Source organism: Oncorhynchus mykiss, chromosome 24 (assembly GCF_057628025.1).
Source record: "Oncorhynchus mykiss isolate SJ-2025 chromosome 24, ASM5762802v1, whole genome shotgun sequence".
NCBI classification, from domain to species: domain Eukaryota; kingdom Metazoa; phylum Chordata; class Actinopteri; order Salmoniformes; family Salmonidae; genus Oncorhynchus; species Oncorhynchus mykiss.
The window spans coordinates 42,975,482-42,998,747 of NC_143045.1; the positions used below are offsets into that span (position 1 = coordinate 42,975,482).

At 45.5% G+C, this 23,266-nt stretch overlaps 1 protein-coding gene across 1 annotated transcript; it reads right to left on the reverse strand.

The window, feature by feature from the left end:
• Positions 1-243: 243 nt before the first annotated feature.
• Positions 244-23,266, reverse strand: napab (N-ethylmaleimide-sensitive factor attachment protein, alpha b). The gene is made up of 11 exons (XM_036961388.2): positions 21,217-23,266; positions 14,296-14,375; positions 7,277-7,393; positions 6,914-6,960; positions 5,985-6,062; positions 5,429-5,484; positions 4,761-4,845; positions 4,495-4,599; positions 4,330-4,398; positions 4,117-4,167; positions 244-3,420 (listed from the first exon to the last, which is right to left on the reverse strand). The coding sequence occupies exons 1-11, from the start codon at positions 21,312-21,314 to the stop codon at positions 3,319-3,321; spliced, it is 888 nt and encodes a 295-aa protein (XP_036817283.1). The 5' UTR covers positions 21,315-23,266; the 3' UTR covers positions 244-3,318.

Genomic DNA, 23,266 nt, shown 5'->3' on the forward strand with positions numbered 1-23,266 from the left:
CTCTCAGTATGAACTCACCCTCGTTATCCACCATCTTTATAAGCTGCATATGTTGCCTGGCTGCCCATACCCCTTGCTCCAGGCAAACACGCTACGCCACAGACATTAGCGTTGACCCGTAAGAAACTATCTAAACCCTACTGCTTACCGACCTAACTTCAAAATGGGGGTAGATACAAGCCGAGGATGCGATAGAGCAGCTGGAGAATTCAGTTTGAGTCGTCTAAACAATGTGATCATACGTTTTATTTTCCACAACAATTCTTTATTTTATTTTATTTTAATTACAGAGTCACAACCGTCTCTCTCTGTATAGGTTTGAATTCATCTCGTCTGTATTGAAGAGAAAGAGACCAATGCTTCTACACGGACTAAAACAATGTCTTTTAATCAAAAGCTTGTCTATCGTTACATGTCAAAATAAGTAGAAATCAATAGCTTTCCCAATTAAAAAAAAATGCTTTTTAAAGTATAGTAAGCTAGTATAGTCGGTAACACAAAGGAGAGAGGAGGTGAATGGACATAAAACACAAGTAGCATTGAAGGAAAATAAAGAAATAAAAGAGAATTGGAATAGAAATGGGAAAACTGCAAAAAAAAATAATTTTAAAACCATAACTAGGTTATTATCTGTATGGGTAATTTATTCATTTATATCTGTAACCTTGTTTAAAAATACTTTGTAAATTACATTTTATTATCAATATTAAAGGTCTTTCAAGGCCACTGTGTGAATACATGCATTTCCTCAAATCGGGTTCAGCAGTCCAGCATTCCTGAGGTGTCCCAAAGCAGAGAGAGTACAGGTTTTAATCAGGGACATTCCCCTTCCCATTAGCTCTGCCCTTTGTCGTGTGCAGTCCACAGCACATCATGATTGTCTGGTTTCACGCTGAAAGGCACTCTGCAGTAACTCTCCCACTATGGTACAGTCCACAAGTTAGTGTTCTGATTAGCGTCTGATGGCCACAGCCATCACTGCCGGTGGTACAGTTTTGCACCATGTTCAGCAGAACAGGAGAGGCACTCGGACTAGCGTTGATAACCTGATCAACACCGGGGTGATGAGAGGAGCTACACTGCAAAGGCAAGATGAGATACGCTGCAAAGGCAAGATGAGATGCACTGCAAAGGCAAGATGAGATACACTGCAAAGGCAAGATGAGATACGCTGCAAAGGCAAGATGAGATACGCTGCAAAGGCAAGATGAGATACGCTGCAAAGGCAAGATGAGATGCACTGCAAAGGCAAGATGAGCTACACTGCAAAGGCAAGATGAGATACGCTGCAAAGGCAAGATGAGATGCACTGCAAAGGCAAGATGAGATACGCTGCAAAGGCAAGATGAGATACGCTGCAAAGGCAAGATGAGATACGCTGCAAAGGCAAGATGAGATACGCTGCAAAGGCAAGATGAGATGCACTGCAAAGGCAAGATGAGATACACTGCAAAGGCAAGATGAGATACACTGCAAAGGCAAGATGAGATACGCTGCAAAGGCAAGATGAGATACGCTGCAAAGGCAAGATGAGATACGCTGCAAAGGCAAGATGAGATACGCTGCAAAGGCAAGATGAGATACGCTGCAAAGGCAAGATGAGATACGCTGCAAAGGCAAGATGAGATACGCTGCAAAGGCAAGATGAGATACGCTGCAAAGGCAAGATGAGATACGCTGCAAAGGCAAGATGAGATACGCTGCAAAGGCAAGATGAGATACACTGCAAAGGCAAGATGAGATACACTGCAAAGGCAAGATGAGATACACTGCAAAGGCAAGATGAGATACGCTGCAAAGGCAAGATGAGATACGCTGCAAAGGCAAGATGAGATGCACTGCAAAGGCAAGATGAGATACACTGCAAAGGCAAGATGAGCTACACTGCAAAGGCAAGATGAGATACGCTGCAAAGGCAAGATGAGCTACACTGCAAAGGCAAGATGAGATACGCTGCAAAGGCAAGATGAGCTACACTGCAAAGGCAAGATGAGCTACACTGCAAAGGCAAGATGAGATACGCTGCAAAGGCAAGATGAGCTACACTGCTGTAAAAAAAGGCACAAGAGTAGAAGCCAGGGTGTAGGGCCTGAGGCAACGGGGGGGTGGGGGGGTGGCAGCGTTACCCTAACTCGGTCCTCGGGACCCCCTGGCACTACACAACACATTCAAAATGATTAAAGCTGGATGCTTAGTTGGTTATTTTAAAAATCAGCTGTGTAGTGCAAAAAGCAAAACATGCCCCCCCTTGTGGTGGACCGAGTTTAGGAAACCCTAGGGTAGGGCTGTGACGGTCATTACATTTTGTCAACTGGTAAGAGTCATGCTAATAACTGAGGCTCTCACACTAAATGGACCGTTAATGAAGATAAACACGTTAAGCATCTCTCCGGGCCGACCACTGACGTGGACCATCGTTGTCGTGCTTCTACTGGAACGTCTAAAAAAAATTTTGTAAGAAAAAAAAGAAAGTCTAATTCATTCAATATAGCCGACTCTATCACCATAAATTCATTAATGAATATTTTTTTTATATCATAATTTGGGCATCATTCCCAGGTGATTAATATTTTCACCCGATCAGACTATTTTCCATTTAATTTCATCTTTACAAATACTAAATAATGTGTGTGAAACGAGTTCTGATTTAGAAGGGCCCATTAACATGCACCGGTCTGAACGGGCAATTTAAAAAAAGTCATCTGTATGCACTTGAATGGAGGACGCTTTTCCCATGGTTCAATTTCATGACAGCCAGGTAGACGACTCTGGTTGTAACGTGCTTAATAATATTAAGAAAGTTGAGAAATAAATAGAGTCGGCCTAGCCTATAGAAAGCTGATAGGATCCTCCTCTTTTTAACAGAGGCCATCAAAACTTTTTTTTCTCACGCAATTTGCATAACATAGGCTGTAGAAATGTTGCCTAAAACAGAGCACATATTTAACTCCATGCATCAACCAGCTATGAGGAGCTGGCTCTCGCTGCCCAACAGGTGATCCTATTCCACTCAACTCTTGACTGCCAGGGCTATCAGGAAGTGTTTGATTTGATTCTCCACTGTATTTGCATTAAGTGATTACAGGGACAATAGAGCGCCGAGTACCAATTACCATCAGCGGCATCACACAGCTCAGTTTTGGAGAAGCCTAGTTTTACCTTGACTCATGGGGAATTTGACTGCAATCATGACTGGTGACTGCTGGGGAGATGGTAATACGGTCTTAACAGCCCTAGGTATGGATGAGGTTTTGGTCTGAGAAATGGATATAGGGGTTTAGGGTGGGGGGGGTTAGGTGTCTAGTGACATTAAGGCCATTAACGCAGGTCACTCTCGTCTTCCTCTATGGTCTTCTTGATGCGGAGGAGCATAGTGGTCAGCCACTGGTCCAACCTAGAGATAGTGTCATATTCCTTCACCTGAGAGAGGGAGAGGGGATGGAGACAGACAGAGATGGAGGGGGAGAGGAGGCCGAGAAGGACAGAAAGAGAGAAAGAAAGAGAGAGGAGACAGAGAGAGATGTGGAGGGGGAGAGGAGAGAAAGAGATGTGGAGGGGGAGAGGAGACAGAGAGAGATGTGGAGGGGGAGAGGAGACAGACAGAGATGTGGAGGGGGAGAGGAGACAGACAGAGATGTGGAGGGGGAGATGAGGCAGAGAAGGACAGACAGAGAGAAAGAGCGATGAGAAGGATGGGGAGGGAGAGAGGAGACAGACAGAGCGATGAGGTGAAGGATGGGGAGGGAGAGAGGAGACAGAGAGCGATGAGGAGAAGGATGGGGAGGGAGAGAGGAGACAGACAGAGCGATGAGGAGAAGGATGGGGAGGGAGAGAGGAGACAGACAGAGCGATGAGGTGAAGGATGGGGAGGGAGAGAGGAGACAGAGAGCGATGAGGAGAAGGATGGGGAGGGAGAGACAAGAAAACAAGTTCAATTCCTAGAAACGGGTAGTTATTTCATTTTCTTGTTCAAAATGGTTCCAGTTTTAGTTCATGTCGGACTTCCTCAGTGACGGTTCAGCGTTTGCGGTCTTTTCATGTATTTGCATGCCTTCAGTAATGACTTCCTCATTCACAAATAAAGACACAAAACAACACTCTGAGAGTACTACTCACGGCATCAGTATATACATCCACATTCTGTTCTTCACACGCATCTAGAAGTTTCTGCAGAGAAATAAAGACATTTATTCTATCAGAAAACACACAGTTTGAAGTTGAAAGACCTTAAGAGAAAAAAGACACAAAACAAAGTGGATGAGCTTGGTAAAGATGAGGGGTTAGATAAGACTAAACAGACGCCACATCAGACACAACCCACTTCCTTACCTTCAGCAGTTTACATTCACGAGAATCTGAGAAGGCAGGGAACATTTCTTCGTACTTCTGCAAGGCCAGCTAGATGGCAGGAGATAGGGGTTGTTTAGTCAAGAGAAGAAACCTAGAAACCTCGTGGAGGATTTGAAACAGACAGAAGTCCGTTTTAGGGCTTACTTTGGCATTGAGCATGTCCACACAGAAGTGGCAGAGAGCTGCCTTGAAGAAATAGTCCTTAGCGCTGTACTTCAGCAACGTGCTGTCCATCGCATTGGTCCCAACCTTTAATACAAACACACACACACACACAAAATTACATAAAACATATTTACAAGGAAGTGCCTCCTCCGCATCACTGTCATTGACAGATCTCACCTGTTGACAGATCTCACCTGTTGACAGATCTCACCTGTTGACAGATCTCACCTGTTCATAGATCTCACCTGTTCATAGATCTCTATGGCCTTCTGGTACTGTTCCAGTTGAGCTGCATAGACAGCCACCTTCAGAAGGCACTTGTTAGCAGAGCTGAGAGGACATGGAGAAAGGGGAGGTAGAGGTACAGGGAGAGAGAGTAATTATGACAACCAGTCACAAAACAGTCAAATATAACAGGGTCTGATTCAGTAGGACAGAACAACCCAAATATAACAGGGTCTGATTCAGTAGGACAGAACAGCCCAAATATAACAGGGTCTGATTGAGTAGGACAGAACAGCCCAAATATAACAGGGTCTCAATAAGCTCACGGTAAGGGGTCACGTGGGCTCACAGTAAGGGGTCACGTGGGCTCACAGTAAGGGGTCACGTGGGCTCACAGTAAGGGGTCACGTGGGCTCTATTCATTACATTTCTGTCTCTCTGTAGCTCCCACCATAGATATAAAACCCTACAGAGATGATGTGTGGGCCAGCGGTAGGAGCTGCTGACCCCGGCACATGTATGCCAGAGTCGGAGTGGGTTGGAATCCAGACCACTGCCCTTCGACCCCCCCTCCCCAACACTGTTCAAGCTCTTTCATTAAGCTACACGATTAAGGATTGGGAATACCATAATCCTTAAAAAAATACCTTTCCCCCAAAAATGATGAATATATTGTCTGTGGTTCTACCTTGTGGACTCTTCTCCTTTGTAGTAGTCTGCTGCCTGTTCATAGTGAGCTATAGCCTGCAGACAGAGACAACATTTAGACATGCCTGTCCCGCACAGTCCCCCCCCACACCTGACCCACACAGTCCCCCCCATCACACCTGACCCACACAACCCCCCCCCCCTTCTCACGCACACAGTCCCCCCCTCACACCTGACCCAAACAGTTCCCCCCTCACACCTGACCCACACAGTCCCCCCCCTCACACCTGACCCACACAGTCCCCCCCTCACACCTGACCCACACAGTCCCCCCCCTCACACAGACCCCCCTCACACCAGACCCACAGTCCCCCACCTCACACCTGACCCACACAGCCACCCCCCTCACACCTGACCCACACAGCCCCCCCCCCACACCTGACCCACACAGCCCCCCCCTCACACCTGACCCACAGTCCCCCCCCCCCCCCCCCCATCCCTATATAAAAGGCTAGCTGGAGGACAGATACAGGCTGTGTCCCCCCCCAAATCCCTATATAAATGCACTACTTTTGACCGGGCCCCATAGGTCTGACCGTATCAATGTCCACCAGCTCTGTCTCGTAGATCTCTGCGATGGAGATGTGATGTTTGGCTGCGATGGTGAACCGTCCCTAATGAGTCCAAATAGACAGGGGGAAAACAGAGGAAGACGAAAGGGAGGGGGAAAACAGAGGAAGCAGAAAGGGAGGGGGGAAAACAGAGGAAGCAGAAAGGGAAGGGAAAAACAGAGGAAGACGAAAGGGAGGGGGGAAACAGAGGAAGCAGAAAGGGAGGGGGGAAAACAGAGGAAGCAGAAAGGGAAGGGAAAAACAGAGGAAGCAGAAAGGAAGGAGGAAAAACAGAGGAAGCAGAAAGGGAGGAGGAAAAACAGAGGAAGCAGAAAGGGAGGGGGGAAAACAGAGGAAGCAGAAAGGGAGGGGTGAAAACAGAGGAAGCAGAAAGGGAGGAGGAAAAACAGAGGAAGCAGAAAGGGAGGGGTGAAAACAGAGGAAGCAGAAAGGGAGGAGGAAAAACAGAGGAAGCAGAAAGGAAGGAGGAAAAACAGAGGAAGCAGAAAGGGAGGAGGAAAACAGAGGAAGCAGAAAGGGAGGGGGGAAAACAGAGGAAGCAGAAAGGGAGGGGGGAAAACAGAGGAAGCAGAAAGGGAGGGGTGAAAACAGAGGAAGCAGAAAGGGAGGAGGAAAAACAGAGGAAGCAGAAAGGGAGGAGGAAAAACAGAGGAAGCAGAAAGGGAGGGAGGAAACAGAGAGCAGAAAGGGAGGAGGAAAACAGAGGAAACAGAAAGGGGAACCAAAAAGAAGGATGAGAGAAGCAACAGAACACCAGACCTAGGCTCATATCAGCTCTCTATGCTACTGTGCTTCAGATACACGCTGCCCATTGTTTTACTGTGTTGAACCAATAGGTACAGTCAAAGAGGAGGGTATATCATCAGGCCTCCATCCATACTAACACTTCTCACCATGTCTGTGTAGATCTCGATGGCTCGGTTCAGACAGTTGATTGCCTCTGTAGGGAGGATACATCAGATGCATTATCAACTCACAGAGAGACCCCTTTTATTCACTCTGATCTGCAGGAAAATACCAAGATAATGTTTAATTTCTTTGGAGAAACATTAACTGCCCTCTTAGCGTTTGGTCTACGGTGGTAGGAGGGGAGGGGAATAATGTTTCTCAGAAGAAATGAAACATTAACCAAATGCTGAAAGAACAGTTGAGTGTCTACAGTGGTAGGGTAAAGACAGCCCTAACATGGGAGGTAATGGTTGTAAAGTCCATGGTGAGATACACAGAGAGAGAGAGAGGGAGAGACCGTGGAATACCTTGTGGGTCAGCTTTTTTGAAGGCGTTTCCAGCGTCTATGAAGTTAGTAGCAGCATCGTGTTTACTCTGCATCTGCAGGTGGAGCCGGGCCGCCTGGGAGAACGCATTACCTGCAGCTGGAAACACAGACACATTATCCAACTATCACAATACAGACACATTATCCAACTATCACACCACAGACACATTATCCAACTATCACAATACAGACATATTATCCAACTATCACAATACAGACATATTATCCAACTATCACAACCAACTATCACAATACAGACACATTATCCAACTATCACAATACAGACACATTATCCAACTATCACAATACAGACATTATCCTACTCTCACAACCACCTATCACAATACAGACATTATCCTACTCTCACAACCAACTATCACAATACAGACACATTATCCTACTATCACAATACAGACACATTATCCAACTATCACAACCAACTATCACAATACAGACACATTATCCAACTATCACAACCAACTATCACAATACAGACACATTATCCAACTATCACAACACAGACACATTATCCAACTATCACAACACAGACACATTATCCTACTATCACAACACAGACACATTATCCAACTATCACAACACAGACACATTATCCTACTATCACAACACAGACACATTATCCAACTATCACAACACAGACACATTATCCAACTATCACAATACAGACACATTATCCAACTATCACAACACAGACACATAATCCAACTATCACAACACAGACATATTATCCTACTATCACAACCAACTATCACAACACAGACACATTATCCTACTATCACAACCAACTATCACAATACAGACACATTATCCAACTATCACAATACAGACATATTATCACAACACAGACACATAATCCAACTATCACAACACAGACATATTATCCTACTATCACAACCAACTATCACAATACAGACACATTATCCTACTATCACAACACAGACACATTATCCAACTATCACAATACAGACACATTATCCAACTATCACAACACAGACACATTATCCTACTATCACAATACAGACACATTATCCTACTATCACAACACAGACACATTATCCTACTATCACAACACAGACACATTATCCAACTATCACAACACAGACACATTATCCAACTATCACAATAGACATATTATCCTACTCTCACAACCACCTATCACAATACAGACACATTATCCAACTATCACAATACACATTATCCTACTATCACAACACAGACACATTATCCAACTATCACAACACAGACATATTATCCTACTATCACAACCAACTATCACAATACAGACACATTATCCAACTATCACAACACAGACACATTATCCTACTATCACAACACAGACACATTATCCAACTATCACAACACAGACACATTATCCAACTATCACAATACTGACACATTATCCAACTATCACAACACAGACACATTATCCAACTATCACAACACAGACACATTATCCAACTATCACAATACAGACACATTATCCTACTATCACAACACAGACACATTATCCAACTATCACAACAGACACATTATCCAACTATCACAACACAGACATATTATCCTACTATCACAACACAGACACATTATCCAACTATCACAACACAGACATAATATCCTACTATCACAACCAACTATCACAATACAGACACATTATCCAACTATCACAATACAGACATTATCCTACTCTCACAACCACCTATCACAATACAGACATTATCCTACTCTCACAACCACCTATCACAATACAGACATATTATCCAACTATCACAACACAGACACATTATCCAACTATCACAACACAGACACATTATCCAACTATCACAACACAGACACATTATCCAACTATCACAACACAGACATATTATCCAACTATCACAACACAGACATAATATCCTACTATCACAACCAACTATCACAATACAGACACATTATCCAACTATCACAACACTGACATAATATCCTACTATCACAACCACCTATCACAATACAGACACATTATCCAACTATCACAATACAGACACATTATCCAACTATCACAACAGACACATTATCCAACTATCACAATACAGACATTATCCTACTCTCACAACCACCTATCACAATACAGACATATTATCCTACTATCACAACCAACTATCACAATACAGACATATTATCCTACTATCACAACCAACTATCACAATACAGACATTATCCTACTCTCACAACCACCTATCACAATACAGACACATTATCCAACTATCACAATACAGACACATTATCCTACTATCACAATACAGACACATTATCCTACTATCACAACACAGACACATTATCCAACTATCACAATACAGACACATTATCCAACTATCACAACACAGACATATTATCCTACTATCACAATACAGACACATTATCCTACTATCACAATACAGACACATTATCCAACTATCACACCACAGACACATTATCCTACTATCACAACCAACTATCACAATACAGACACATTATCCAACTATCACAATACAGACACATTATCCAACTATCACAACACAGACACATTATCCTACTATCACAACACAGACACATTATCCAACTATCACAATAGACACATTATCCTACTATCACAATAGACACATTATCCAACTATCACAATACAGACACATTATCCAACTATCACAACAGACACATTATCCAACTATCACAATACAGACATTATCCTACTCTCACAACCACCTATCACAATACAGACATATTATCCTACTATCACAACCAACTATCACAATACAGACATATTATCCTACTATCACAACCAACTATCACAATACAGACATTATCCTACTCTCACAACCACCTATCACAATACAGACACATTATCCAACTATCACAATACAGACACATTATCCTACTATCACAATACAGACACATTATCCTACTATCACAACACAGACACATTATCCAACTATCACAATACAGACACATTATCCAACTATCACAACACAGACATATTATCCTACTATCACAATACAGACACATTATCCTACTATCACAATACAGACACATTATCCAACTATCACACCACAGACACATTATCCTACTATCACAACCAACTATCACAATACAGACACATTATCCAACTATCACAATACAGACACATTATCCAACTATCACAACACAGACACATTATCCTACTATCACAATACAGACACATTATCCAACTATCACAACACAGACACATTATCCTACTATCACAACACAGACACATTATCCTACTATCACAACACAGACACATTATCCAACTATCACAACACAGACACATTATCCAACTATCACAACACAGACACATTATCCTACTATCACAATACAGACACATTATCCTACTATCACAATACAGACACATTATCCTACTATCACACCACAGACACATTATCCTACTATCACAACCAACTATCACAACACAGACACATTATCCAATTCAGACCCCTTGACTTCCCCCCCACACATTTTGTTACGTTACAGCCTTATAAAATTAATTACAACAAAATGACTAATCTACACACAATAATGACAAAGTGAAAACAGGTTTAGAAATGTATTACAAATAATAAACAGAAATACCTTATTTACATGAGTATTCAAACCCTTTTGCTATGAGACTAGAAATTGAGCTCAGGTGCATCCTGTTTCCATTGATCATCCTTGAGATGTTTCTACAACTTGATTGGAGTCCACCTGTGGTAATTCAATTGATTGGACATGATTTGGAAAGGCACACACCTGTCTATATAAGGTCCCACAGTTGACAGTGCATGTCAGAGCAAAAACCAAGCCATGAGGTTGAAGGAATTGTCCATAGAGCTCCGAGACAGGATTGAGACGTGGTACAGATCTGGGGAAGGGTACCAAAACATTTCTGCAGCATTTAAGGTCCTCAAGAACACAGTGGCCTCCATCATTCTTAAATGGGAGAAGTTTGGAACCACCAAGACTCTTCCTAGAGCTGGCAGACCGGCCAAACTGAGCAATCTGGGGAGAAGGGCCTTGGTTAGGGAGGTGACCAAGAACCTGATGGTCACTCTGACAGAGATGGCTCCTCTGTGGAGTTGGAAGAACCTTCCAGGAGGTTCTCCCATCTCTGCAGCACTGCACCAATCAGGCCTTTATGGTAGAGCGGCCAGATGGAAGCCACTCCTCAGTAAAAGGCACATGACAGACAACTTGGCGTTTTCCAAAAGGCACCTAAAGACTCTCAGACCATGAGAAACAAGATTCTCTGGTCTGATGAAACCAAGATTAAACTCTTTGGCCTGAATGCCAAGTGTCACATCTGGAGGAAACCTGGAACCATCCCTACGGTGAAGCATAATGGTGGCAGCATCATGCTATGGGGAGGTTTTTCCAAAGGGAAGGACTGGGAGACTAGTCAGGATTGAAGCAAAGATGAACAGAGTACACAGCCAAGACAACGCAAGCGTGACTTTGGGACAAGTCTCTGAATGTCCTTGAGTAGCCCAGCCAGAGCCCGGACCTGAACCCGATCGAACATCTCTGGAGAGACCTGAAAATAGCTGTGCAGCGACGCTCCCAATCCAACCTGACAGAGCTTGAGAGGATCTGCAGAGAAGAATGGGAGAAACTCCCCAAATACAGATGTGCCAAGCTTGTTGTGTCATACCCAAGAAGACTCGAGGCTGTAATCAAAGGTGCTTCAGTAAAGGGTCTGAATACTTTGAATGCACTACATCCACTATGACAACGCAGCCGTATCCACTATCACAACGCTGCCGTATCCACTATGACAACGCTGCCGTATCCACTATGACAACGCTGCCGTATCCACTATCACAACGCTGCCGTATCCACTATGACAACGCTGCCGTATCCACTATGACAACGCTGCCGTATCCACTATGACAACGCTGCCGTATCCACTATGACAACGCAGCCGTATCCACTATGACAACGCAGCCGTATCCACTATGACAACGCAGCCGTATCCACTATGACAACGCAGCCGTATCCACTATCACGACGCAGCCGTATCCACTATGACGACGCAGCCGTATCCACTATGACGACGCAGCCGTATCCACTATGACGACGCAGCCGTATCCACTAACACAACCGTATCCACTATGACAACGCTGCTGTATCCACTATGACAACGCAGCCGTATCCACTATGACAACGCTGCTGTATCCACTATGACAACGCTGCCGTATCCACTATCACAACGCAGCCGTATCCACTATGACAACGCAGCCGTATCCACGATCACAACGCAGCCGTATCCACTATGACAACGCAGCCGTATCCACTATGACAACGCAGCCGTATCCACTATGACAACGCAGCCATATCCACTAACACAACGCAGCCGTATCCACTATGACAACACAGTCGTATCCACTATGACAATGCAGCCGTATCCACTTGAAGATCCTTCTTCTTTGGCACCAAAATCGACATTGTCGTTAAAACTAGCATCGCTCGTGTTTCTCCGACGCTCATTCTGCCTACGATGGAGCTATGGCGAGGAGGGGCCCTTTCTCTCCTCACCGGCATCTAACGGTACGCTGTTATCCGAATTCAAATCGTACCGCCTTAGAAGGAGTTTGGAAGAAGACGTGACTGCTAAAATGCTAACTCCTTTTCGTATATAAACTGGTAGCATAGCATAGCTAGCATGAATAAAATTGGGTGGTGGTAGCCAGTCGTTTTTTAAACTGCAATGCGGTTGATTGGTGACGATGACATCCATACGAGCGTTATATATTCAGATTTCTACCTCAACATAGAGACAATAACCTAGATGAGGAGATTCAGAATCTTTCCAACACCTGTTTCATTCCCATTGTTTTGGTCGCGTTCCATTGACCTCACTACCGCATCTATATGGATAAAAAGTAGGATTTTCGCCAAACCGATTCTATATGGATGCAGTCTATCACAGTGCCATCCGTTTTGTCACCAAAGCCCCATATACTACCGACCGCTACGACCTGTACGCTCTCGTTGGCTGGTCCTCGCTTCATACTCGTCGCCAGAACCCTCTGGCTCCAGGTCATCTACAAGTCTTGGCTAGGTAAAGCTCCGCCTTATCTCAGCTCACTGGTCACCATAACAACACACACCCGTAGCACACGCTCCAGCAGGTATATCTCACTGGTCAGTGCCCCCCCCACACCAGTTCTATATGGCTACAAGACAGTGCCCCCCCCCCCCCCCCCCCCCCACACCAGTTCTATATGGCTACAAGACAGTGTTCCCCCCCCCACACCAGTTCTATATGGTTACAAGACAGTGTGTCCCCCCCCCACCAGTTCTATATGGTTACAAGACAGTGTTCCTCACCACACCAGTTCTATATGGTTACAAGACAGTGTTCCCCCCCCCCCCCCACCAGTTCTATATAGTTACAAGACAGTGTCCCCCCCCCACCAGTTCTATATGGCTACAAGACAGTGTTCCTCACCACACCAGTTCTATATGGTTACAAGACAGTGTTCCCCCCCCCCCCACACCAGTTCTATATGGCTACAAGACAGTGTTCCTCACCACACCAGTTCTATATGGTTACAAGACAGTGTTCCTCACCACACCAGTTCTATATGGTTACAAGACAGTGTTCCTCACCACACCAGTTCTATATGGTTACAAGACAGTGTTCCCCCCCCCCCACACCAGTTCTATATGGCTACAAGACAGTGTTCCTCACCACACCAGTTCTATATAGTTACAAGACAGTGTCCCCCCCCCACCAGTTCTATATGGCTACAAGACAGTGTTCCTCACCACACCAGTTCTATATGGTTACAAGACAGTGTTCCCCCCCCCCCACACCAGTTCTATATGGCTACAAGACAGTGTTCCTCACCACACCAGTTCTATATGGTTACAAGACAGTGCCCCCCCCCCCCCCCACACCAGTTCTATATGGCTACAAGACAGTGTGTGTGTCCCCCCACCAGTTCTATATGGCTACAAGACAGTGTTCCTCACCACACCAGTTCTTCGCCATCTTGTACATGTTGGCAGCCCTGGCGTACATATCACAGGCCTCCTCCATCTTGGATGAGCCTCTGCATCAACAGAAGAAGAGTAAGCAGTGAGCCAGAGGCACTAAACAGGTGGTATCAGGACTGGTAACACAGTGTAGGAACAGCCATACGGTATAGGCTTCGTTTAAAACATTGTCAAGTATAATCACTGAGTGTATTGGTAAAAAAAAAAAAAAATACTGTCAGAATAGCAGTTTGAATGTGTGCATGAGATGACAACAACAATTATCATTAATTAGAGCTATTAACTAACCAACCCAAGGCAGTCGTATGATTGAGAAACATTATGAGTAACAAATCATTGTTGATGTTTAAAATAAAGTGTGAAGACAAAAAAAGGTCTTCAGTAGTGGAATGGGGAACAGAATGTAACAGCCAGACCCGAACATAAGACGTCATCATTTCCAAAGCAGCTGATGATGGACAGGCTGTGAAGTCATTTCACAATAGCAGCATATCATGCTGGCTGTATAGTCGCAGAATATTTTATTATTTTTCAAAATAAGTGTCAAAGACTTCCTAACTTTGGGAATATCACATATTTTTTTACATTCTAGCACCGAAGGGGATAATTTAATACATTTTATTTTGACTATTGTATTATTCATACCAGCATGTCTTTGAAAGTTTACACAAATAGGGGGCGACAGGGTAGCCTAGTGGCTAGAGTGTAGAGGAGGCAGGGTAGCCTAGTGGTTAGAGTGTAGAGGAGGCAGGTAGCCTAGTGGTTAGAGTGTAGAGGAGGCAGGTAGCCTAGTGGTTAGAGTGTAGAGGAGGCAGGTAGCCTAGTGGTTAGAGTGTAGAGGAGGCAGGTAGCCTAGTGGTTAGAGTGTAGAGGAGGCAGGGTAGCCGAGTGGTTAGAGTGTAGGGGAGGCAGGTAGCCTAGTGGTTAGAATGTAGAGGTGGCAGGGTAGCCTAGTGGCTAGAGTGTAGAGGAGGCAGGGTAGCCTAGTGGCTAGAGTGTAGAGGTGGCAGGGTAGCCTAGTGGTTAGAGTGTAGAGGAGGCAGGGTAGCCTAGTGGCTAGAGTGTAGAGGTGGCAGGGTAGCCTAGTGGTTAGAGTGTAGAGGAGGCAGGGTAGCCTAGTGGCTAGAGTGTAGAGGTGGCAGGGTAGCCTAGTGGCTAGAGTGTAGAGGTGGCAGGTAGCCTAGTGGTTAGAGTGTAGAGGTGGCAGGGTAGCCTAGTGGTTAGAGTGTAGAGGAGGCAGGGTAGCCTAGTGGTTAGAGTGTAGGGGCGGCAGGGTAGCCTAGTGGTTAGAGTGTAGAGGTGGCAGGGTAGCCTAGTGGTTAGAGTGTAGAGGAGGCAGGGTAGCCTAGTGGTTAGAGTGTAGAGGAGGCAGGGTAGCCTAGTGGTTAGAGTGTAGAGGAGGCAGGGTAGCCTAGTGGTTAGAGTGTAGAGGAGGCAGGTAGCCTAGTGGTTAGAGTGTAGAGGTGGCAGGGTAGCCTAGTGGTTAGAGTGTAGAGGAGGCAGGGTAGCCTAGTGGTTAGAGTGTAGGGGAGGCAGGTAGCCTAGTGGTTAGAATGTAGAGGTGGCAGGGTAGCCTAGTGGCTAGAGTGTAGAGGAGGCAGGGTAGCCTAGTGGTTAGAGTGTAGAGGAGGCAGGGTAGCCTAGTGGTTAGAGTGTAGAGGAGGCAGGGTAGCCTAGTGGCTAGAGTGTAGAGGTGGCAGGGTAGCCTAGTGGTTAGAGTGTAGAGGAGGCAGGGTAGCCTAGTGGTTAGAGTGTAGAGGAGGCAGGGTAGCCTAGTGGTTAGAGTGTAGAGGAGGCAGGGTAGCCTAGTGGTTAGAGTGTAGAGGAGGCAGGGTAGCCTAGTGGCTAGAGTGTAGAGGTGGCAGGGTAGCCTAGTGGTTAGAGTGTAGAGGTGGCAGGGTAGCCTAGTGGTTAGAGTGTAGAGGTGCAGGTAGCCTAGTGGTTAGAGTGTAGAGGAGGCAGGTAGCCTAGTGGTTAGAGTGTAGAGGTGGCAGGGTAGCCTAGTGGTTAGAGTGTAGAGGAGGCAGGGTAGCCTAGTGGTTAGAGTGTAGAGGAGGCAGGTAGCCTAGTGGTTAGAGTGTAGAGGTGGCAGGGTAGCCTAGTGGTTAGATTGGAGGGGCGGCAGGGTAGCCTAGTGGCTAGAGTGTAGAGGTGGCAGGGTAGCCTAGTGGTTAGAGTGTAGAGGTGGCAGGGTAGCCTAGTGGCTAGAGTGTAGAGGTGGCAGGGTAGCCTAGTGGTTAGAGTGTAGAGGTGGCAGGGTAGCCTAGTGGTTAGAGTGTAGAGGTGGCAGGGTAGCCTAGTGGCTAGAGTGTAGAGGTGGCAGGTAGCCTAGTGGTTAGAGTGTGGAGGTGGCAGGGTAGCCTAGTGGCTAGAGTGTAGAGGTGGCAGGGTAGCCTAGTGGCTAGAGTGTAGAGGTGGCAGGGTAGCCTAGTGGTTAGAGTGTAGAGGTGGCAGGGTAGCCTAGTGGCTAGAGTGTAGAGGTGGCAGGGTAGCCTAGTGGTTAGAGTGTAGAGGTGGCAGGGTAGCCTAGTGGTTAGAGTGTAGAGGTGGCAGGGTAGCCTAGTGGTTAGAGTGTAGAGGTGGCAGGTAGCCTAGTGGCTAGAGTGTAGAGGTGGCAGGTAGCCTAGTGGTTAGAGTGTAGAGGTGGCAGGGTAGCCTAGTGGCTAGAGTGTAGAGGTGGCAGGGTAGCCTAGTGGCTAGAGTGTAGAGGCGGCAGGGTAGCCTAGTGGTTAGAGTGTAGAGGTGGCAGGGTAGCCTAGTGGCTAGAGTGTAGAGGTGGCAGGTAGCCTAGTGGTTAGAGTGTAGAGGTGGCAGGGTAGCCTAGTGGCTAGAGTGTAGAGGTGGCAGGGTAGCCTAGTGGCTAAAGTGTAGAGGTGGCAGGGTAGCCTAGTGGCTAGAGTGTAGAGGCGGCAGGGTAGCCTAGTGGCTAGAGTGTAGAGGCGGCAGGGTAGCCTAGTGGTTAGAGTGTAGAGGCGGCACGGTAGCCTAGTGGTTAGAGTGTAGAGGCGGCAGGGTAGCCTAGTGGTTAGAGTGTAGAGGAGGCAAGTAGCCTAGTGGTTAGAGTGTAGAGGTGGCAGGGTAGCCTAGTGGTTAGAGTGTAGAGGAGGCAGGTAGCCTAGTGGTTAGAGTGTAGAGGAGGCAGGTAGCCTAGTGGTTAGAGTGTAGAGGTGGCAGGGTAGCCTAGTGGTTAGAGTGTAGAGGCGGCAGGGTAGCCTAGTGGTTAGAGTGTAGAGGCAGCAGGGTAGCCTAGTGGTTAGAGTGTAGAGGTGGCAGGGAGCCTAGTGGTTAGAGTGTAGAGGTGGCAGGTAGCCTAGTGGTTAGAGTGTAGAGGCGGCAGGGTAGCCTAGTGGTTAGAGTGTAGAGGCGGCAGGGTAGCCTAGTGGTTAGAGTGTAGAGGTGGCAGGGAGCCTAGTGATTAGAGTGTAGAGGTGGCAGGTAGCCTAGTGGTTAGAGTGTAGAGGCAGCAGGGTAGCCTAGTGGTTAGAGTGTAGAGGTGGCAGGGAGCCTAGTGGTTAGAGTGTAGAGGTGGCAGGTAGCCTAGTGGTTAGAGTGTAGAGGCGGCAGGGTAGCCTAGTGGTTAGAGTGTAGAGGCGGCAGGTAGCCTAGTGGTTAGAGTGTAGAGGCGGCAGGGTAGCCTAGTGGTTAGAGTGTAGAGGCGGCAGGGTAGCCTAGTGGTTAGAGTGTAGAGGCGGCAGGGTAGCCTAGTGGTTAGAGTGTAGGGGCGACAGGGTAGCCTAGTGGTTAGAGTGTAGGGGCGACAGGGTAGCCTAGTGGTTAGAGTGTAGAGGTGCAGGTAGCCTAGTGGTTAGAGTGTAGAGGAGGCAGGTAGCCTAGTGGTTAGAGTGTAGAGGTGGCAGGGTAGCCTAGTGGTTAGAGTGTAGAGGTGCAGGTAGCCTAGTGGTTAGAGTGTAGAGGTGGCAGGGTAGCCTAGTGGTTAGAGTGTAGAGGTGCAGGTAGCCTAGTGGTTAGAGTGTAGAGGTGGCAGGGTAGCCTAGTGGTTAGAGTGTAGAGGCTGCAGGTAGCCTAGTGGTTAGAGTGTAGAGGTGCAGGTAGCATAGTGGTTAGAGTGTAGAGGCGGCAGGGTAGCCTAGTGGTTAGAGTGTAGGGGCGACAGGGTAGCCTAGTGGTTAGAGTGTAGGGGCGACAGGGTAGCCTAGTGGTTAGAGTGTAGAGGTGCAGGTAGCCTAGTGGTTAGAGTGTAGAGGAGGCAGGTAGCCTAGTGGTTAGAGTGTAGAGGCGGCAGGTAACCTAGTGGTTAGAGTGTAGAGGCGGCAGGGTAGCCTAGTGGTTAGAGTGTAGAGGCGGCAGGTAGCCTAGTGGTTAGAGTGTAGAGGTGGCAGGGTAGCCTAGTGGTTAGAGTGTAGAGGTGGCAGGGTAGCCTAGTGGTTAGAGTGTAGAGGCGGCAGGGTAGCCTAGTGGTTAGAGTGTAGAGGCGGCAGGGTAGCCTAGTGGTTAGAGTGTAGAGGCGGCAGGGTAGCCTAGTGGTTAGAGTGTAGAGGCGGCAGGGTAGCCTAGTGGTTAGAGTGTAGAGGAGGCAGGTAGCCTAGTGGTTAGAGTGTAGAGGAGGCAGGGTAGCCTAGTGGTTAGAGTGTAGAGGAGGCAGGTAGCCTAGTGGTTAGAGCGTTGAGCTGGCAGGTAGCCTAGTGGTTAGAGTGTAGAGGCGGCAGGGTAGCCTAGTGGTTAGAGTGTAGAGGCGGCAGGGTAGCCTAGTGGTTAGAGTGTAGAGGCGGCAGGGTAGCCTAGTGGTTAGAGCGTAGAGGAGGCAGGGTAGCCTAGTGGTTAGAGTGTAGAGGAGGCAGGTAGCATAGTGGTTAGAGTGTAGAGGTGGCAGGGTAGCCTAGTGGTTAGAGTGGAGGGGCGGCAGGGTAGCCTAGTGGTTAGAGTGTAGAGGTGCAGGGTAGCCTAGTGGTTAGAGTGTAGAGGTGCAGGTAGCATAGTGGTTAGAGTGTAGAGGTGCAGGTAGCATAGTGGTTAGAGTGTTGGCCAAGCAAGTTCAAACCCCCGAGCTGACATGGTACAAATCTGTCGTTCTGCCCCTGAACAGGCAGTTAACCCACTGTTCCCCGGTAGGCCGTTATTGAAAATAAGAATTTGTTTTTAACTGACTTGCCTAGTTAAATAAAGGTAAAATAAATCAATAAAAATAAAATACTGGTATGCTGAAAGCTAATTGTGTAGGACAGGCTATGTTGAAAATAAATATACTATAAAAAAAATACTCAATAGTCTGGGTCTCTTGTGCTGGGCAACTGGTTTAATACAGAGTACTGAGGATTCCTTACTCCTCCCACTGCAATGCAATACAGGGTATATGGGATACTTATTGGCTTGTAGAGAGAACATTCGTCTCAGCTGAAGTGGGGTGGGGAATAGTCATTAGGGTCTCTACTAACCAAGTATGGATCATTTTGGAGAGGGACTGTGTCGCACACAGCCTGCTGCTGCTGCCCCCCCAATGCAATACACTATGCATGGGATAGCCATCATGGGAGAGCCATCGTGGGATAGCCATCGTGGGAGAGCCATCATATTGGCTTGTAGAGCGAGAACCTTTAGTTCCAGGCATAACCTCTTTGCTGTCACAAAACAGACACTAATTCCTGACTCTCAAAAAAACAAAAATAAAACCACAGGGGACATGAACACACTATTCCTTCAGGATGTGATTTCAAAAGATAATTTGTGTGTTATAATCCTCTGTAGTAAAGTGGAGATGGAAGTTTTGGTTGTCTTCGGGAATGAGACGTTTAGACGTTTAGATGAGTCGTTCTTTGTGTATTCGTCAGAGCACATATGACTTTGGTCTTTCTGAACATAGTACTTTTCCACAGTTTCTCCTGGTACGATACCAGTTGACTTGACTTGATGCATTTTTTGGGCACATGTCAAGGCTTGCCTTGTGAACAGGTATGGATCATCATCATTAGGTTAATCTAGGTGAACAGGTATGGATCATCATCATTAGGTTAATCTAGGTGAACAGGTATGCCAGTCCATCATTGTGTCTTTGTTGACATCGCTCTACGAGCCAATATGAGGGTTTTCCCATGTAGTGTCTATTACAGCGTATTGCATTAGGAGCTATGGAGGGTGTGGAGAATAAAATGCTGCTGGGTGACAGTCCCCCTCCAAAACTAACCCGATTTGGTTAGTAGAGACCCTGCTGATTATTTCCTACCCACTTCAGCTGAGACAGGCAGAAACGTTCTCTACAGTCCAATATTCTCAACACACCAGTATCACTGTCTTTTTTATTGGCCTTAAAAAGAAATATAGGCATATTTCCTATTTATTTTCATAAAATACTTACTAGATTATTATTATTATTTTTTTTTTTTGCACCATAAAAAGTAGATATTGATTAAAATCCCAATATCTTTTGAACGAGTTATCCACAAGGCAATGTTTTTGAAATGCAGACTTCTATTTGAAAGATGGTCGTCATGACCCTACCAAAGTGACGTCATCCGTCTGTACTGCTGGCAGAAAAACAGGAGCCATAAAATAAAACATCATAATACGTTTCATTTTACTTTACTCTCATGTGTTACCAGCCAATATAGAAATACAACTTAATCCACGTAAATTTTTTTTTTTTTTTTTTAAACCTCACCTAATTTCAACTGTTATTAGGTAACTTTTTGTTGTTGTCCAACAGGCTAAAGTTAGCTAGCTAAATTACCTTGTTGACTTGTTTGCTAGCTAAGCTAACTGCTGTTAGCTGGATGAGGAAATTGCACTAACGTTAGTAGACCAATACTATATAACTTTTTTTCCATCGACAATAAACGTTAAATTGTAGTTGGTAACTAATAGCGAACAGTACCTAACTTTCTTCACTGTACTATTTGCGATTTTTAGCAAAACTACCAGAGACTGGCTAGCTGGAATGCTCACCCAAACAACGCCCCGAAAAACGACTGAGATGATTTCAGTTTCTTTTCAGCCTCAGCGATCAGAGCCGAGGCTTCCTTCTCTTTTCCAGAGTTGTCCATGTTTGTAACAACTAGGTATACTTTAGAAATGTAGTAAAGCAGCAGTTGTTGTCTTGTTCTTGGTCTTCTTCTTCTTCTTCTGTGGATTTGTTCTTTTTTAATGTCAGTTGGCAACCAACTTTAAGGTGCTTTACCGCCACCAACTGGACTGGAGTGTAGACCAGAGACAGGAAAGGTCTCAACCAATATTCTTGTCTCGCTAACGAAACGAAATACATCATTAAATACTACATCCCCTGGTGATTTCCCCAGCAGTTCACTTAATCCTGGCTGTTAAACCCCAATTACTCCACAAATCTAATAACAATCGCTCCCTTTCCCTCACATATTTCTGTCACTGAAGTAGAACGTGTTCCACTGATTCCATCTCCTCCTGACAATGATCACACCTCGCAGTGGGATGTTTCACCACCAATTTAACTGGACTATTGAGCTTTGTGTGTCCCAGTTTCAGCCTTGTGATTACACTTTCCTTCCTTCTCTCTCGGCTTGATGACCTCTCCCGGCCCCCACCTTTTCCTGAATCTTAGAAAGGTGTCTTCCTTTCGCCTCTCTGTTCCACAACTCTTTGCCGTTTGTTTTTAACCACTGTAACCTAATGAGGATGATCCATACCTGTTAACAGCCTAGATTAACCTAATGATGGCCCATACCATGGCCATGGCTGACAAGGTAAAAAAAAAACTGTCATTCTACCCTTGAACAAGTCCGTTAACCCACTGTTCCTAGGCCATCATTGAAAATAAGAACTTGCCTAAGTTAAATATATATATATATTTTTTTAAATTTTAAATACCTGCTAACAACCTAGATGAACCTAATCGTCATGGCGATGGAGAACATCTACACATTGAAATCAGCCCAAGGCCAGCCTTGATATGGGCCCAAAAAAATGCATCAGGTCAATCGCTTGGCCTGACAAAAACACATATCGAAAACAAATCATGTTGCTATAGGTTTATATCACCGCAATCATGCATAGCCTTCCAGCAATTTTCTTAAACCCACCCTTAGTCACAATTAATCTAAAGGTTGGCCTCTTGGACTTGGATTGGATTCATGGATAATAGCCCATCTCTACAAAATTGTAATTTGTGAGAAAATACAAGTGATTATCACTTGCCCTTTTAGCAACGTCAATGTGTAGCGTTCCACTTCCAAACATAAAAGGCTTGACGTTCTTTTAAAGCAAGGTATTACAAAAGTGACATACAGTAAGTGTGCAGCATTGATCAGTAGACCAGCCGTTTGGACCAGCACTCCAGATATTCTTGAACTTTCTGTTCCTCTCGTGGAAGATCAAAGGTCACCATTGTAATGTGAAACGCTGTATCCCCATCTCACTTTAATGACCTTCCAGCAGTTGGCGATGACAGGTTGACCTACCGATAGAGCTCAGGAATCTGTCATTCGGGGATAAGCAGAGAGAGAGAAAAAAAGGACACCAGTGGGGCCCGTCTTTATATTTGACTCTCTTAATTATTACAGCTGATAATCATCATCTCTATAGAATCTACAAACATTGAGGACCCAGCAGGAATTCTAGAGTTTTATGAATACTGTAATGAGTTCCGGAATTGACCTTATTCCATTATGTAACTATTTCCTCCAGCCTCTTGAGGGTAAAGCCTTTCCTGTTTTGACATTTCTGAAGAAAAAATCCACTTTCAAAGAATGTCACAAAAGGATGACTTAATTAAAGAAACCCGTGTGAGTCCAAATCAGCAATTGAGCAAAGTCATTTCACAGTTGGATGCAGGGAAAACAGGACAGACTACACAGACATTTCTTCAACACAGCGATATGTGTGACATTGTAAATTATTTAGTGAAGGAAATGCTGCCTGCATATTTATTAGCTAATGTTCTCCTCCACATGTACAGTTTATGCTCCCCAAATTGCAGTCAGTGCAAGAAACCCATGTATTGCCATGGTAAAAAAAAAAAAAAAAA